This window comes from Mastigoproctus giganteus, chromosome 10 (genome assembly GCF_048544385.1).
Source record: "Mastigoproctus giganteus isolate SK-2022 chromosome 10, ASM4854438v1, whole genome shotgun sequence".
NCBI classification, from domain to species: domain Eukaryota; kingdom Metazoa; phylum Arthropoda; class Arachnida; order Uropygi; family Thelyphonidae; genus Mastigoproctus; species Mastigoproctus giganteus.
In genome coordinates this window covers 135883504-135900084 of record NC_143584.1, presented here as the reverse complement: position 1 = coordinate 135900084, position 16581 = coordinate 135883504, and the positions used below count along the sequence as shown (strand labels likewise).

General features: G+C 38.9%; 1 protein-coding gene and 1 non-coding gene across 2 annotated transcripts in view; both read left to right on the top strand.

Annotated features, from left to right (window-relative positions):
- The window catches only part of LOC150079301 (progranulin-like), an 87447-nt gene that overhangs the window by 47010 nt on the left and 23856 nt on the right, over positions 1-16581 (top strand). Inside the window, exons 9-11 of the mRNA XM_090383025.1 lie at positions 5600-5698; positions 6117-6310; positions 7242-7311. Coding sequence (XP_090239151.1) covers positions 5600-5698; positions 6117-6310; positions 7242-7311 — 363 coding nt within the window. The remainder of the gene's footprint in view (positions 1-5599; positions 5699-6116; positions 6311-7241; positions 7312-16581) is intronic.
- Positions 10130-10229, top strand: LOC150079302 (U6atac minor spliceosomal RNA). The gene has a single exon (XR_016547596.1). It is a non-coding gene; the product is annotated as a U6atac minor spliceosomal RNA (small nuclear RNA).

The window sequence follows — 16581 nt, the reverse complement described above, 5'->3', positions numbered from 1 at the left end:
GAATTTTTTGATGTTAGTGAGGGACGCAGAGGACCAGATCGTCGAGGCATACATGGGAATCGGAACAAGACATGTTTGTATGTAGTGAGTAGCACGTTTTTGGTTGTTTACTTCAGTAAGTTCCTATCGTATCGCCCACATTGCTGACAGAGTTTTTGCTTTAGTGTTGGCAAAGTGCTGTTGGAAGTTCAGGCCTTCATCCCAGGTGAGCCCTAGATCAGTGTGATGAGAAACCTTTTGGACTCTAATACCATTGATGTAGATGTCTATGTTCATCTTCTACAAGTTGGTGAAAGACATTTGTGCTGACTTGGTCGGATTTATGGATAGGCCAATATTCTCAAGATAATGGTCAAGTTCTTCTATTAGGGCAGTGGCATGGGCGTTGATTGCGTCAGATTTGTCACCGTGTTTTGACGAGATGAAGAGTTTTATATCATCTGCGTAAGAGCTGCAGTCAGGATGCGTAGAGAGGAAGGGGTCTAAAGCGGCAGCAAATAGTGCAGAAAGGACGCCACCTTGGGCGACTCCTCTGTAGACGACGTGGTTCGATTGGAAGGTTCTATGTTCCACTCTCAAATGCCTTTGTTTCAGAATGGAAACGATGACTTTTAATAGGCCTCTCTGTATTCTGAAATGCCTTTTAAGTATTGTCATCAAGGAATTGATTGAGACATTATCGAAAGCAGCTTTAATATCTAAAAATACTACATCAATCTGTTCTTTGGCGTTCAGAGTCGTTTGGATCCGAAATAGGGTGTCCATTAGATTAGTCACAGCTGATCTCTTTTTGTCACAGTTGAATCACAGTTGAACTTAGCTTTGATAAGTCTGTGAATAGCCTCCAGGCCTGTGGATTGTGCTCCACATTCAAAGCTGTCATCAAACCATTGACATCACAGCAGGCAACAAAGTTGCTTTCATTTTTAAAATATGGTGTCAAAACATTCTGCCTGCTCCTGCACGCACGGACACCTTGACATTTGGTTGCTGAAGATTCCACTGTTCGATCCTTAATCCAGAAGTTCTGCTTTATCTTTCAATAGATCTAAGTCTCGAATTAGATCACTTAGTTCACCTTGAGTGATTCTGTGTGACTCACTCGGCGACTCAGGTCCTGGCCCAGGTTGACCATCATTCCTCATAATGTCCCCTTCTTCATCAGACTCCAGAAAGTGTACTCTTCTGTAGGGTGAGGTACAGGCAGACCGCCCATATGTGCCACTGTTCGAATAGCTGACGGTATGTTGGGGTATTCCACACTTCACTTCCTTTTTTCTTTTCTTTTTTTTTTTTTGACATGCCATGCTGAAGAGGAGGCACCATGCAGAAATAAGTCATTCACATGATTTGAAGGCTCCATCCAAATCATTGGGATGGCAAAAGGCATTGAATGTCCTTTGTTATTCAACCATCCACGGAGACTTACAGCACATGTGCTGCAGCAAATATCAGGTGCCCAGGGTTTGTCTTCATCGCCTATCTTACAGCCAAAATAACGTTAGTAGGCTGGTTTCACAAGAGGAATCAACTGGCGTTTCTAAGTGGAAAAAAACAAATAAATAAATAAATAAATAACTAAATACAAAGCAAAGCAAAGCTTATTGGTTCCTGTTTCAGTATTACCAATCTACCTATTCTCTAGACTCCAAAATTCCCTAGTATTCACCAATATTCCCCTAAATCATAAGAGGGGCTATATCGTGGCACCGGGAGGTAACTAAGTGTTTCAATGTTATACTCCTTTTTCTCATGGGAAAATTTACTATTTTCAAGCCAGAAACATTTTTGGTGTTGAACAGAGCTACTTATTAAATAGTTCAAAACGTTTATTATCCCGATGTCGAGGTAGGCTACCATGATACGGTTCGCTTAAATTCACATTTAAAAATACATGAGCATGGAACGCTGGATGATGAGATGGTTTCTATAGTCTATTCAAATCTCGAAGTGATCCAGCAGAGTCAGCTTCTAGCTGAGAAGCTCGCTCTCTCTCTCTCTCTCTCTCTCTCTCTCTCTCTCTCTCTCTCTCTCTCTCTCTATGTCAGTCGCCAAACAGATGGCTGCATCTGCTATGTCTTAGTGGATATATCATCCACTAATGCAGGCTAGAATGAATACAAAGGTGAGTGGTTACCTCACTCGACCAGACTAACTGATCACGCTGAAAACAGAGGTCAGTAGCGCTCTGCAGATCGACCCACAAATCTTTTGTAATAAGAAGACCTACAGAAAGCAGAAGGTATAAGGGGTCTATTTTAATAGTGAAACAGGATCCCTTACAGAACCCTTTTTCACAACGTGGTCGAGTTGGACGGTCTCAGCCTAGGACTACTTGGTTTTTTCTCCCGAAAAACCAAGTACTGCTAGGTACCTCGTTCTGCGATCCATAAAAACATTGAGCAGTGACGAATCTATTGAGCAGTCCTCACGAGCCAGCTGGTAATTAAAATCAAAGCACTACCTATTTTTTCGAAGTAAAAAATGATTGCGACGTTTATAATCTGAGGCCCTGCAACTTAAGCTCGAAATTTATTTCAAAATTAAACGTTGCATCTTTTGTTTATGCTGATTTCGAACCAATCTCGATTCAAAAAACAACTGTAATATCTAATACAGTGTTTGTGTTGAAGAAAACACTTTGTTTTACGTCTAAAGACTATGAACAAGTTGAAGCTATTATTCTGAATACAAATTTCCAAATTAAAGGCAAGAAATATTACTTACATTAAACAGGATTATCCGATAATCCTACTAAGACCTCAAACTACATTTTCCAAGCTAAGAAATAAAAACGAAGTATTCATTTAATTATTCAAAGAAAACCCTTCATCCAAAACCACACATATCTGGGTATGACTTGGTTAGAGGCGATTTACTTCTCTTTTCTCTTTGTCATCGCTAGCACCAAGACTTATCTGTCATTACCAATCAACCATTCGTCAGGATTTGGTTGTATATCGTAGTCAGAGACTGCTTGTTAAAAAATTCACATTAAAGGATACATTAGTATGAAAGCTGGATGATGGAGAGGCTTCTATATTCTATTCAAATCTTGAAGTGACCGCGAGGTCTGGTTCTAGCTGAGAATAACTTAACACCACTCTCTCTCTCTCGGTTAGTCACCAAACAGAGGACTACATGTGATATATGAGATATAACATCCACCGATGCAGGCAAGAAGAAAGACGAAGATAGTGGATATCTCACTCACCGGCCAGCCTGTACAACCACTCTGAAAAACAAGTGCTCTTCGGATCAACCCACACAACTTTTGCAATGAGAATATCTACAAAAATCAAAAGATGCAAGGGATCTATTTGAATATTGGAACTGATCCTTGCCGCGCAAAGTCATTTGTCACAAAGTGGTGGTTAGTGGGTCTCAGGCGAGGGTAGCATGGTTTTTCTCCCGGAGTTCACAAAATAGAAATCTGACCACAGAACACACTCAATTTACAGAAATTATATACAGAGCAATATGACCTTAGTAGCTGATGCTCCTAAAACTTTATTTCAACAACAACAACATCCTTACTAAGCTCCACAAGGCCATCTAACACACAGTACCCACCATTGACTATTTAAAACAGTGCAGCTTTTAATGTTTCGTTGTAAATTTTATTGTGCTACAAATTATTCTATAGTTGCCCACATCTCATTTTTCTCTCCTTGAACCGATGAGAAAAAATCATTATTTTGCAGCTGTCAATCCATTCGTTGTTATCGATTTCTATGTTCACCTATTTGCTATCAATACGCATTGCCAATGTTTACAAAGTAAAATGTAATCGAAGTTCATTGCAGTGGGAACTTCCTTCTTCGGTTAAACGTTTCCTTGTAAAAACAATGAACTGGGTAGTTTCCGTTCACCTAGTGTCATTTCTCGTATCTTTTTATCCCCCTTATCTCCAAAATCATTTTAATCTGTTGAGGACAGGTCACTCTTAAACCAATGACTTCAACGTTTGTAACTGTGTTGGATGATATCATTCGGTGTAACAAGGAACTTAGCAACGAGGATAGCAGAAAAGGAAGTAATTCGCCCTTCAGAAAGTTTGATTAAATGATAATTATTTATAGTGCTATCTCGCTGTCCTGATATGGCGATGGGCATTATCAAAATACTTCTGCCTATATAAATTGAATTCCACACATTGGATTTTATTCTGAGCAAAGAAAACCTACAAGAAACTGTGTTCCAGATCATTCAGTAAAGGTAGGTAGTAAAATACCTGTGTAGTTAAGATAAATTATTTCTTACTTCTAGATTTCAGAAAACACAGAGCGATTCTTTTTGAATGTTGAGTATCCTTTCTTTGTGTGATATTTGCTTCTAATTTCTTGTCTGAACAGTTATCAACTCTCTCTCTCATTACAATCAATCTCAAGTATTTGTAGATTCACTGGAGTTTCTTGGAATATTTTAACATGAACTTGAAGAATTCCTTCACCATCATCAAATACCTGCTCCTTTCTGGTGAACAAAATTTCAGCTGCCGATGTTCTTTTCGAGTAGTTTAAGAAACTTGAGTGCATTATCGCCACAAAAATCCGAAAATCAATTTTTCATGTTGGCTTGGAGCTCCCTTTCTTTTGCTATGGTTATGTTATAAACACTTAAAAACGCTTTTGAAGCTCCTGTGGCGGCGCCCGAATGCGTCATATCCAGGGCATACCACCCCTTTCCCTTTGTACAGCCCTAATTATCTGTTTATGTTTACCATTTCTGTATTAATGTACTTTTCGGTGATCAACAAATTCTTTGCTCAAATGAAGATCGCAATTTAAGGGATATAGCAGCCAGTCAAATATGGTGAAAAAATATTTATATAACAACATCAATGAAGAAATTACACTTTATAGAATAATCACTGTCCACCTGCACCATGCTGAAAAGGCGTGAGTTCAAATCCCTTCAATGACGCATAATTTTCAGAAAGCGGCTGAGTTCGTCGCTGTCAGCAGAGGGCCGAATGTTTATTTTTTCTATCTCCAGGGAACGCAGTTTCTCGATAATGAAACAGCAAACCGAGTGAAGAAAAACTGCAATTGCAAACACGTTATTCTTACTCTTCTTAGCCTTAGTTTCTTTGCCTGCCGCATCTTACCTAACCCAACCTCTCTCTGGATTCCAAGGAAAGTCAAGAACTGCAACGTCAAGCATGCTGCCTGAATTCTCAACACTGTACAGCAGCAAAAATGTGTAATTATGATATTGTACAGAACTTGTACACAACATTCATTTCACTGTGCTCGAATTCCCGGCTGTAGTTTTGTTGAACAGATTATGTCTTCATATTAACCTAAAAGGTTCAGAAAGACAATAAATTGTTTCACAGTTTGCGTACCATTTGTCTGCAACATTATGCACCGCGAAATGTACGTAGACGTAAGCTCAAAAAACTGAAAGTAAAATAAAAATATAAATTATAGGCAACGTACGCACTTGAAATACTTTGTTGTACCATCAGAAGAATCTACCATCATGTTACAAATTACACCGAAGAGACCCGAGCAGAATAGTTTTTTGTTTCAGAGCTGGAATACAGTCATGAACATGTGATGCCATTAAAATCAAATATTATTTTGATTTGCAGGATTACCCATGAAGATGTTGGCTCCACTTGTGTTTGGTCTTCTGTGTGTACTGGCTGCTGGAAATGTTCTTCCCAAAGACAAGAATTACTGTCCCGAAGGTACGTTTCGTAAACATTTATAAAGTACATTTGAAAATTAATATTTTATTTAACAATTTAACGATTGATTATTTAATTATTCCACTGAATGTATTTTTCTTTGAATATTGCGAGAATCTCCCAAAATAGTAATACTTCATTTTCTCTAAATTATTACAGGGAAATGGTGACATTTCCTCTGCTGAAAACTTAACTTTCTCATTTTACACCAGACTACGTCTTAAAGAAGCCGAAGAAGTATTTAACTTTTTAAAAAGCGTCAGTGTTTGCATCTTCAGTGTTCAGATTAAAATTACTATTATTGCATTAATCAAATTAATATAAAATATACTAACAAATGAATCAGCTTAAGTTGGTGTTAAAATGTCATCAGGTCACAATTAGAAACATTATCACAATTCTCTGTTTCCAATTTCAGACGCCACGCGCTGCCAGGGTATAGATTTGCAAGATGGCTGCTGTCCTCATCAAAATGCGGTGTGCTGTGAAAACTCTAACTTCTGCTGTCCTCAAGGTTCCTCTTGCAATACTACTGCTGGTACTTGCGATTTCCCGCTGCAACCGAGAAAGCCAATCACTCCCCTTGTCCAGTCTGCTTTGAAAGCCACAAAGGTGAGCTCTCCAGGAACATATGACAATTGGTGTGGGTGCCCTATTCCAGACGGTGTTTGTTGTCCGGGAGGTTTAACCTGCTGTCCACCTGGGAAGAGCTGCTTCTGGACATTCTGGTGTCGCTGAGAGGATGATGTTCCCATCTCTTTAAAGGGAAATGATTTCTGTGATGTCAGGATTAAAGACTGGTTTTCATATTATATTACGCAAATATGTATTGTATTGTATTGTCTAAATGATGAGGCCTAAGAAATAGATCTTTATATCTAATTAGTAATTAGATATAAATTACACAGAATTCTGAATGTAACATTATTTTGAAATAAATACGATCATTTGTCATTGTTCTTCTTGCTACGTATACATTTTGCATGAATAGCGTATATCCTGGCATATAAGTCAACCTTTGAAGCACTAAAGATGAAAATTTTAAAGCTGTCTTATATATCGACGTATTAGTGACTTATCAAGAAGCCAGAAAACAAATAGTGAAAGATAATCCAGTACATACATATGCTAATGTTATAAAGAAATATCGCACAGTTGTGACTCAAACCAATGACTCAATTCCACCTAAAAATCGCTTTCTGAATGGGCTAGATCTCTGCTTTCGGTTCCTCGGTCGTCTGTGAAGCAAAGCAATAAAGATCAGACATGTAATACTCCCATTTCCGTCCCCTCCACTAGTGGCATCAAGTCCCAAAGTGAGACCAGGGCTTCAAAAGCTGAATCCTCTGCTAAGAACCAGACTAATACAGCAGTAATAGACATAGATGGCACAACACAAGAAGAACCTAAAAATTTATGTTGAAGAAGATATGGACACTGGACATCCTAACTTTCCAAAAAAAGATCGCCATAAGGCTACTGCCTCTAAAAAGCAACCAGATCACCCTACCACTAAGACTAAATAATGCATTGCATTTTACAGTGGAATTGTCGAGGACTACGTACAAATACAGATGAGCTCTATGACCCAATACGAGATCTTAATCCTGCAGGTATTTGCTTACAGGAAACGTTTTAACTCCACAAGTGACACCCTCTATAAAAAAATATACTTTGTTCAGACGTGACAGGAATGCAGCGGTTTTAAGATCCGTTAATACTCCATCTATGCAAATCCCCTTGCAAACTAATTTAGAAGTTGTTGCTGTACGCATAGAACTTGGAATAATTTTATCACTTGTTTCTATTTATCTTCCGCCTAATTAAACATTTATACTCAGAGAATTTGATGATCTCCTTGCCCAGATACCACCTCCTATTTGTTTGATGGTTGCTTTAACGGACACCACCCTTTGTGGGGAAGTCTACATATGGATAAAAGAGGGCAGCTAATAGAAACATTACTGGACACACACAATCTAACTGTTCTGAACACAGGTGCACATACTCATGTGCATTTTCCCACAGGAAATACTTCTGCCATAGATCTATCTATCTATCTGCGTGTAATGACCAGTAACGAATGTTAGGCGCAGTATTTCGTATCAGAAAGAAAGTTATTTATTCTGTAGCAGTAAGTGGTGGATAGATGAGAAACCGTGAGAAATACAACACACCAAAATGTACTTAAAAACATTTCTTTAGTATTTGTTGCTAAAAATGTGCACAATAAAAAAAGCTATTGGCTGCACTGACACTTCTCTTAGGTTCTCTCACACTAATCAGTCATTTTTATCTCCAACTGGAAGTAGTAATGTATTTTACATTAATTATGTTAATTAGTAACTAATTTTGGCACAGGAGATGATATATGGGCAGAATCATTTTGCATTTACAGCTTCAGCTTCAGCTTGGGGGTACGCAATTATCGAGAAAAATAACGGAAAATTACAGCAGTTCTTTTTGTGTCTTATACTGAAAAACCTGTTTCCCTGCAGGCCTGTGTGTCAACATGTGATTTCTTTTCGACTGTAAAAGTTTTCTTTATTTCTTTATTTCTTTCTTCCTTTCCCTTTCTCTCTCTCACTGTGGTATTCTGTCAGAGATGCCTCGAGCCTCCCATTACTCCTTTGTAATCATTGATTGAAACCCTGCTGTTTCCTGTTCAGGTGATAAAATCACTTTCTGGATTATTGGTTGAAGTGATTGGCACTGAAAGGATCAGTGTTGGAGGACAATTTTGCGATTTCTCTCCTCTGTGAGAAGTTAGGTGATATTAAGGAGAATTGACTAATCAAGAAACTAAATAAATGTAAAATGACTACTTCATTATCGTACTACTACTCGTCGGTCCTGCCTATATCTCCTGAGCAGCTGAAGAAGAAGAAATTATTCTGTTGGAAGAAGGAGAATCGGAATGATGGATTGTGTAGGAAGAGGAAATTATTCAGGAATTAAAAGGAAAGCACAAGATAGAGAAAAATGGCGTCAGTAGAGCCCTGAACTTGTCTGAGGGCAGAGAACTTGAAGAAGGAAGAATAATATCCTCAATTAAAATCTACAGCTTCCTCTGCTCGATGCTTATTTTCAAATAAGCACGAGCTAATTTTGCATATTTTACAAATGACTTGTTTTTATTGTGTACTTCAAAGTGAATTTCATTGATTGTTAATAAGTTTACAGAAAATTGCACTTTTCATTTATTCCTCATATCATTTATATCATGAACATAACTTATTTCTAAACTTCTGTCCACCAACCAGTGTAGAATTGAATTTCATGCACGGGACAGTAACTCACGCCAATATTAATCAGGCAATTATTATTCATTTATTTTTTTCCCATACATATCACATAGGCTATCCGTCTCCCACATATTGTAACTGAAGCACTATTATATATTAGGGTCATCCGTAATTTAATACATAAACCCGTATTTGTCTCTGTAAATTGCGTGTGTTCTCTGGTCGATTTGCCTGTTTTGCTGGACGAAAAAAACCTTACTATATACGCCTGGGATCGACTAACTCAGCCATGGAGTGTAGCTCAAGCACTGAATGTTATGTTTGTTGCTACACGCCGGGTGGAGGAAGGAATAAATAATATGAAAGATGCCCAGAAAAAAAAATATTCTTGGTTCGCGCATATGAAAGTGTTGCATTTTTATCCCATTGTTAAAATTAAAATATTCCTATGTATATTTGAACATTTTTAACAAAAACAACAAGCGGCCCCTTGCCAGAAACTGGCAAATCCGCTATGTACATACATACGTACATATTATATGCAATGATATACATAGAATCATGTTAATTACAATGTCATAAGTGAAGTGAACATATAACATGTCCACACAGCAAATCACATCACGCAACTAATCAGAAGTATAAATTGTGGCACAAGGAACCACAAGACAGCAGTCTTTTTCTGTCCTAGGAAGAATGAAAACCGCACCCACTGGAGGTAGTGCTATACCAATGGGTGCTAGCTAATCGCGTACCCACAGCTGCCTAAACTGGGGTGCCAGCTAAAAAAAAAAAGCAGACGGCGGGTGATATCAGTTTTAAGAGATATCGATAGACATTGCAGGTGTTGGGTTGGTTCCTTGTTGTTGATATGTTGATAGACTTGAGAAAAGTTGCTTTCTTTTGGTGAAAACAGCAGAGCAGAATTGTTGTAGATCTGAGAACGATTGAGAATTTTCAATCAGCGCCACTTCGTTTCCTTCAGAGAAGTTGCTGACAGCAGCTTGTAGTGTAGATTCTCTCATCGTGGTACAGGCTGCAGCGATACAGAATGTGCGTTCAGGTTTCCTCAGCACCACACAAGCAGAGATTGGTGTCAGACAAGCCAAATTGAAAGAGTTTGGAGTTTATGGAGCCGTGCCCAGTAAGTATATACGATGTACCCACAGTTCATTCCAGATTCTCTGTGTTGTATGAAAGGAGAGAAGGTTAACACTCCCCTTGATAAGGACGGACTGGCCTCTGGGCCTAATACATATAAGGTTAAGGCACCGCCGCTTACTTTTTAACGGATGCCAGGGTGGCCGAGCGGTTAAGGGGCCAGACCCTGCCAATGGAAGACAAAATAGAAGGCGAATGCCAATGTTGATATGATATGTGTCTAACAGTGATATGATGTTGTTAACCTGGGAGAAAACCATTGGCGGACGTACATACATATATATACCTAAAGAAAATAATTTATTTGGAATATCATAAATTAACATCATCTTCTTTAAAAAAATTCGATTATAGTGCATTTTCATAAGTCCAGGGTACAACTCTTTTCAAAACTACACTCAATTTTACACAGCTAATTTCAGATTCAGTGAAACGAAGACCCTAGCGTGATCAGAACATAAAAAGAAGGATATTTTAGCCCTTTTAAGATAAAGAATACATCATTAAAAAGGATTAAATAAGATATAACTAATAAGGAACACTACAGAGTACAACTATGAGAAACGTAATTGGTCTAGTCCTTTTCCTTTACAGCACCACATCAGTTGCAATGACTGCTGCGTTTCAAATAAAATCAAGAGACGATTTTCTTAATAAGAGGAGTGTGGATGGATTTAATATTCGAGTGCACACAATAAGTCAAAGTTGCTTAGAGGATTTCCTGTTCAGAATAATATCCGGTGTGATTCAAATTATATAGCCACACACACACACACACACACACACACACACACACACACACACACACACACACACACACACACACACACACACACACACACATTTGGATAACAACCATCGCTCTCATTATTTCATGATAAACAGTCATTAAAAGTTTAGCGAATTGTTTTCTATTCTCTGATTCCTGTTGTTAAGTTCCTTGTTGCGCTGAATCATACCACTTAATCCTGGTTTCTTTCACTTAACCAGTGGCGTGGCCTGGTGGCCATATTGCAGTATTACAATCCTTTCTACCTATTTATTGCAATTACTTTTATTTCGCTGCTCGAACAACTGAGAAATCCTGTCCTTTGTTGATAGCAGGACAAAATTTCAGAGCTTTCTGTGCTTCGTTACTTACACCAACCCGATTTATTCATGTCACTGCTCAAATTCACACAAATAAAAAAGTGTCTTGAAGTAAATTAGGAAGTTAAGAGTTAAATTAAATTAAGAAGGTTAGGAATTTAGCCTGAGAAGATAAAATCCGTGTTATGGCAGCGAAAGACTGAATGAATCTTCTTTTATCTCTGTATAAATTGTCAGGTGGGAATTTAAAATGGTATCACAGAACCGCCGCTGCAAAGGAAAGAAATTAAGTGCGAATGGCCAGACGTCATTCAGGATGTCCCAAATGGCTTAGCCGTCGTGTAAGTTCGATTAACGAATCTTTAAGTGAGTAAAACAAAGATTACTTCACCTTACCTAATTTTGCAGCATGTCCCCTTCAGTTTACTCTCTTGAGATTTAACATACCAATTCCAGTGATTGTGCCATGGTTGGAGCCATACCTGAAATACGTCTTTTCATAATATTGCATCTCTAGGTTTTTGCTAAATCTACAAGGCATTTTAACTCTTTTCTTCGAGTTTTAATTTCACCTTTAGAAACAAGAAGCAGCAGGAAAGAGGGTCCAAAGTGTAAGGAGTGTAGATTTAAGTAATAACCACACACAGTTCTTTCATTTCTTCAGAGTAAATTTTTGAAATGAAATACTGTAAGGAAAGCACTTGTAAATAATATAAATTAACATAAAAGTTCTAAAAAAAATTCATTCGAAGTAATTTGATGCCAATTCGTGTAGTTTTGTTAAAGATACATTCAATTTTACGCGGTCAATTTAATATTGGATGAACACATACGCCCTGGCGGTATGTGATCAGAATACAAAAAGTAAGAATATTTTTAGTCCAGCTACGACCAAGAATGAATCATTATTGTTGATATGGAATTCTTAACAAACAAAGCACTATTGCTCGATGTAAGTCTCATGGCGAATATCTTTATTATCGCCTGTTCTTTTAGCTCTTCTATAGACATGGTTCCCTAACGTAATCCTCATAACTGTGCTTTAAAGCGCCATTTCTCTACTGGTTGCATTTTACGGTAATGATCTTTCACATATGGCTCAGCTGATCGGTGAATTCTTTCGAAGACAGAATAATCTTCGGAATATTCTCTCTTCGATGAGGAAGAGGCATTGGAGTGTATCTCGCTGATTTTTAGGTTTGAGTCCACACAGACAGCAGTAACTATCTGTGTAGACTCAATGTTGCAGGGCGACTGCTACACTTCGATCCGCACCCAGTCCTCACCAGATGCTCCTTCCCCCTTCTTGTTACCCCCGTAAAACTAGCCAACAGGGTGGTGTCATCTCTCTTGTCCGAAGATCACAGAGGCTGGCCAGCAAGTGACGCCAGGGGATTTACATATAATACAATATAAAGGACTGAATACACTATAGACGTGGTACACTTGTTCACATAAGCACAGCATTGAGTACACAAAGTTATTTCAGGACGCACAGAACTGTTAGGCGAGTAGCCTGAGCGAATCGCATCGCGGTTTGTTTCCTGTACTTCGGATCTTCTATTAGTTTGTCAAGGTCAGTTCCAATTTGAGACAAGCTGTGGTTTGATTCCAGCGCCTTGGCTGGTATGAACCTATCGGCTATCTCCAGCCTGTTAGCTTTCAGTCTCAGGGATTTCGTGCCTCTTATGTATCTTGCAGTTGTGGCAGTTTGTTTCAGGTGCAAAAGGTGTTGTTTAGTTATCCAACGTAAATAGTTTAATCTCTTTACAAGCACGTCAACATGCGCCGTGTACGTAAAATTGGTGTCAAATAATATGTCTACGATTATTTACCCTTGACAAGGTGTCCACTATCTCGCTGCTCACATTTATCAATAATAACCGAATTTGAGATAGCCTTTGGCTGTTTCCAATCTATCACGATCCTATTCGTTTCCTGTACATCTTGCGATGAGGAAGAACTAGTGGATTTAAATTCTGAAGCACTCGCTGAATTCTTTTCCTCTTTTGGTACTACTTTAAGTTTTGGGACAGCTCTAAATCAAGTTGATTACGCCAATGTTCCATGTATTTAAAAAAAAAAAACCTCCCATCTTAAAGCTTGGTTTATTACGAAAACAAGATGATTAAAAACAACGCAGAACTTACCTCCCCCTCTCTCCCGTCCCACCCCAACAAGCTCACCTTCGAATCTGGTCTTCTATTGTGTGTTTTCAAAGTTTTGATAATTTCTGAGTTTTAGTCTTTAACTATTTTATGTTTTTGTGTTTTTTATACTGAAACATGCGTAGACAGTGTTTCGCAAATTGTGAGATTGAACCCATCGCTTCCACAAGAAGTGCACGGCCCATTCTTAGCTGCTCCTCTATTAAACCGTCTAAAATAGAACTGTTACAATGAAGTTGTAAACTCTTCTGGCCTCTGGGTAAAGTAGAAATGAAAATTAATTTATTTCCGATGTCTAGTGCTGCCATCTGTTACACGCTATGTAAACTATATTGGCATTTGAAATGTACCATTCTCGTCGAAATCACGAAATCTCTCTCTCTCTCTCTCTCTCTCTCACACACACACACATGTGGAAAAGGCCAGAGTTAGATTTGCACTGCCAACTCAAATTCCAGAATACTTTGAATCGTAACAGACCCAGGGTCCTGAGCTGGATATCATCATTCTTCTCTTTCTTGGTGATTCCCTTCTACTTCTCTCTCCCTCTCTTGGGGTAATTCAATTTTTTTTTTTTCTTTTTTTTTTTGTTAGGTGTTGGCGCATCGGCTTCTGTCGCCATATTGCACTTCCGAAGATTTTTCGGTTTTCTACTATGATCCAAGCCCGATGCGGGATTCGAACCCGCGATCTTTTGGTTACCAGGCAGGCACTTTACCCACCCGGCTAGCGCGGTCGGCAAAACGGCGTATAAAGGGTTATGGTCCATCTCGTATCACACATATAAATAGAACTGCATTACAGTATTTAAATAGCCTCAATAATTTCATTATCTGTCCTTCGGTCTGAGAAACCAGCTGAGCGTTTGATGAACAGTAGCTCTCTACCATCCCCCTACTGTGTCAATGTCTGGTCTACTCATCACCTTGCAGCAAACCTACATTTTCTTCTATTCATTAAACAGGTAGTCTCACATTTATAAACCAGTCCCCTTTCAACCGTCTTATTTCTGCTGGCATGGTATGGTGTTCCCTGATTCCAAGTTAATAATCCTCTTCTCCAACGTGTCTCCAATAATTCGACCGCCAATAACCTCCAGAAATAGGGGTAAGTGGAGCCTTCGACATCCCTGCCCCACACCAGGTGGAAAAGACCCGGGTTCGAATCCCGTCGATGCCACGAGGAATTTTTGTGGGCTTTTTTCAATCCGTGGCTGAGCTAGTCAGTCTCAGGTGTAGATAGCAAGGTTTTTCTCCCAGAAACTGAGTTTTTTTTTCGTACAGCAAAACCGGAAATGTAATCAATTACGGGTGACCCTAATACAATAATTTAGGTTTTATTTTATTTATTTTATTTTTTTTTGAGCCTTCGATACGTGGCCGGGCGGTCTCTAGCGTGCCAGAGCCACTGACTGTACCTGAAATTTCTACCCACTGCCTTAAAGGCTATTTTTCTAACCCCAAGGTCAAAATATCACTGCATCACCCGACATCTTACCAGAGGCTGTCCCCAGGGCTCATCCTGGAGGCAGCTGTTTGGAATATGATTCTCGACGACTGGCTTCTGAGGGACCATGCACACACTACTCAGATTTCTTATGCCGATGATGTGGTTATCATCGCCGAGGGTCTCTCCCACGCCACCACAGAAACCCGGGCTGCAGTGGTTCTCTCCAACCTGTCTACATGGGCAATGGAAAATAAACTTAGTCTCCACTGAAAATAGTAGATCTCTCCTATTGAAATGCAAACTGGACTTCTCCACACCCTCTACCATATGTTTTAATGGCTCCTCACTGAAAAAAATACTAATCAGTGAAGTACCTTGGAATAATTTTGAACGACCGGAGAACTTTCATCCCCCATCTCCAAGCCATCAAAGAGAAGATAAAAAAATTACATCACTATGTTAGCTCACTTTACCCACAAGGATTGATATCTAAAAGGACCTACTGTACGCCTTCTATATTCACCACAATTGATGCCAATTATCATATATGGTACCGCAGTACGGTACCAACGAATGACAATATTACATGCACAATGTGCATGTACTATTGTCATTCGTTGTACGATTGTCATTCCCTTTGAACCCCACGTCGCTTTTATCGGCCTTTCACATACCATTAAAAAGAATAAGGAAGCAAAATTCCTCACTATTCAAACCCGTATTGATACCGATATCCAACAAGAAGACAAATGTGTGTGGCTGGCTAGAACTGATAAACTTCAGATGAATTAATGAGATATATGGCAGAGAAAAAAATGAATTGGATACATATAAATTAATGGGTGACATGGAAGCCTATGATAGATATAAGATGGTCTGTAACCAAGTCACAAAGGAGATTAGGCAGGCAAAGGCAGATTATGAAAAATCCTTGGCAAAGGATGCAAAGAAAAACAACGAATAATTCTTTACCTATGTAAACTCTAGAAGGAAAGGGATGAATCAGATTGGTCCACTGGATATTGATGGTTCAACAGTTGAGGATCCTGCTCAGATGGCTAACAAACTAAACGAGTATTTTGCATCTACATTCACGCATGAGGAGTTATTCAGGAAGGAGAATGATGTAGGTAAAGTAAACATTGGCAGTGAGCTGGATGATTTTGTAAAAACTGAGAGGAAAGTGGAGGAGAAATTGTTGAGGATAAACATAAAAAAGGCACTCGTGGTGGACAGGATCTATCCAGTAATATTAAAGGAGGCAGCAAAGGAAGTAAGCAAACCCTTAGCCATAATTATGAGAGCTTCTTTGGACTCAGGGAAGGTACCCATGGACTGGAGATGTGCAAATTTGACCCCAATTCACAAAGGAGGATCAAAGGATAACACAAGTAATTATAGACCTGTGAGTTTAACTTCTGTTCCAGGAAAATTAATGGAGGCACTGGTTAAAGAAGCACTGCAGGATCATCTAGACACGACTTCAGTTATAGCTCGGACACAGCATGGTTTTGTAAAGGGAAAGTTTTGTCTGACCAGTTTGATTGGATACTATGATGTGGTCACAAAGGAACTGGATTCCCTTTGCAGGGAATAACTTTGATATCATACATTTTGATCTTATAAAGGCTTTCGTTACTGTTGCACATTTAAGACTGCTGCACAAATTGAAGCAGTGTGGCATTGGAGGCAAATTGCTGCTATGGATAAAGGGATGTTGAGTGGGAGAAGACAGATAGTGGTAATCAATGGACACTGCTCATCGTGGACT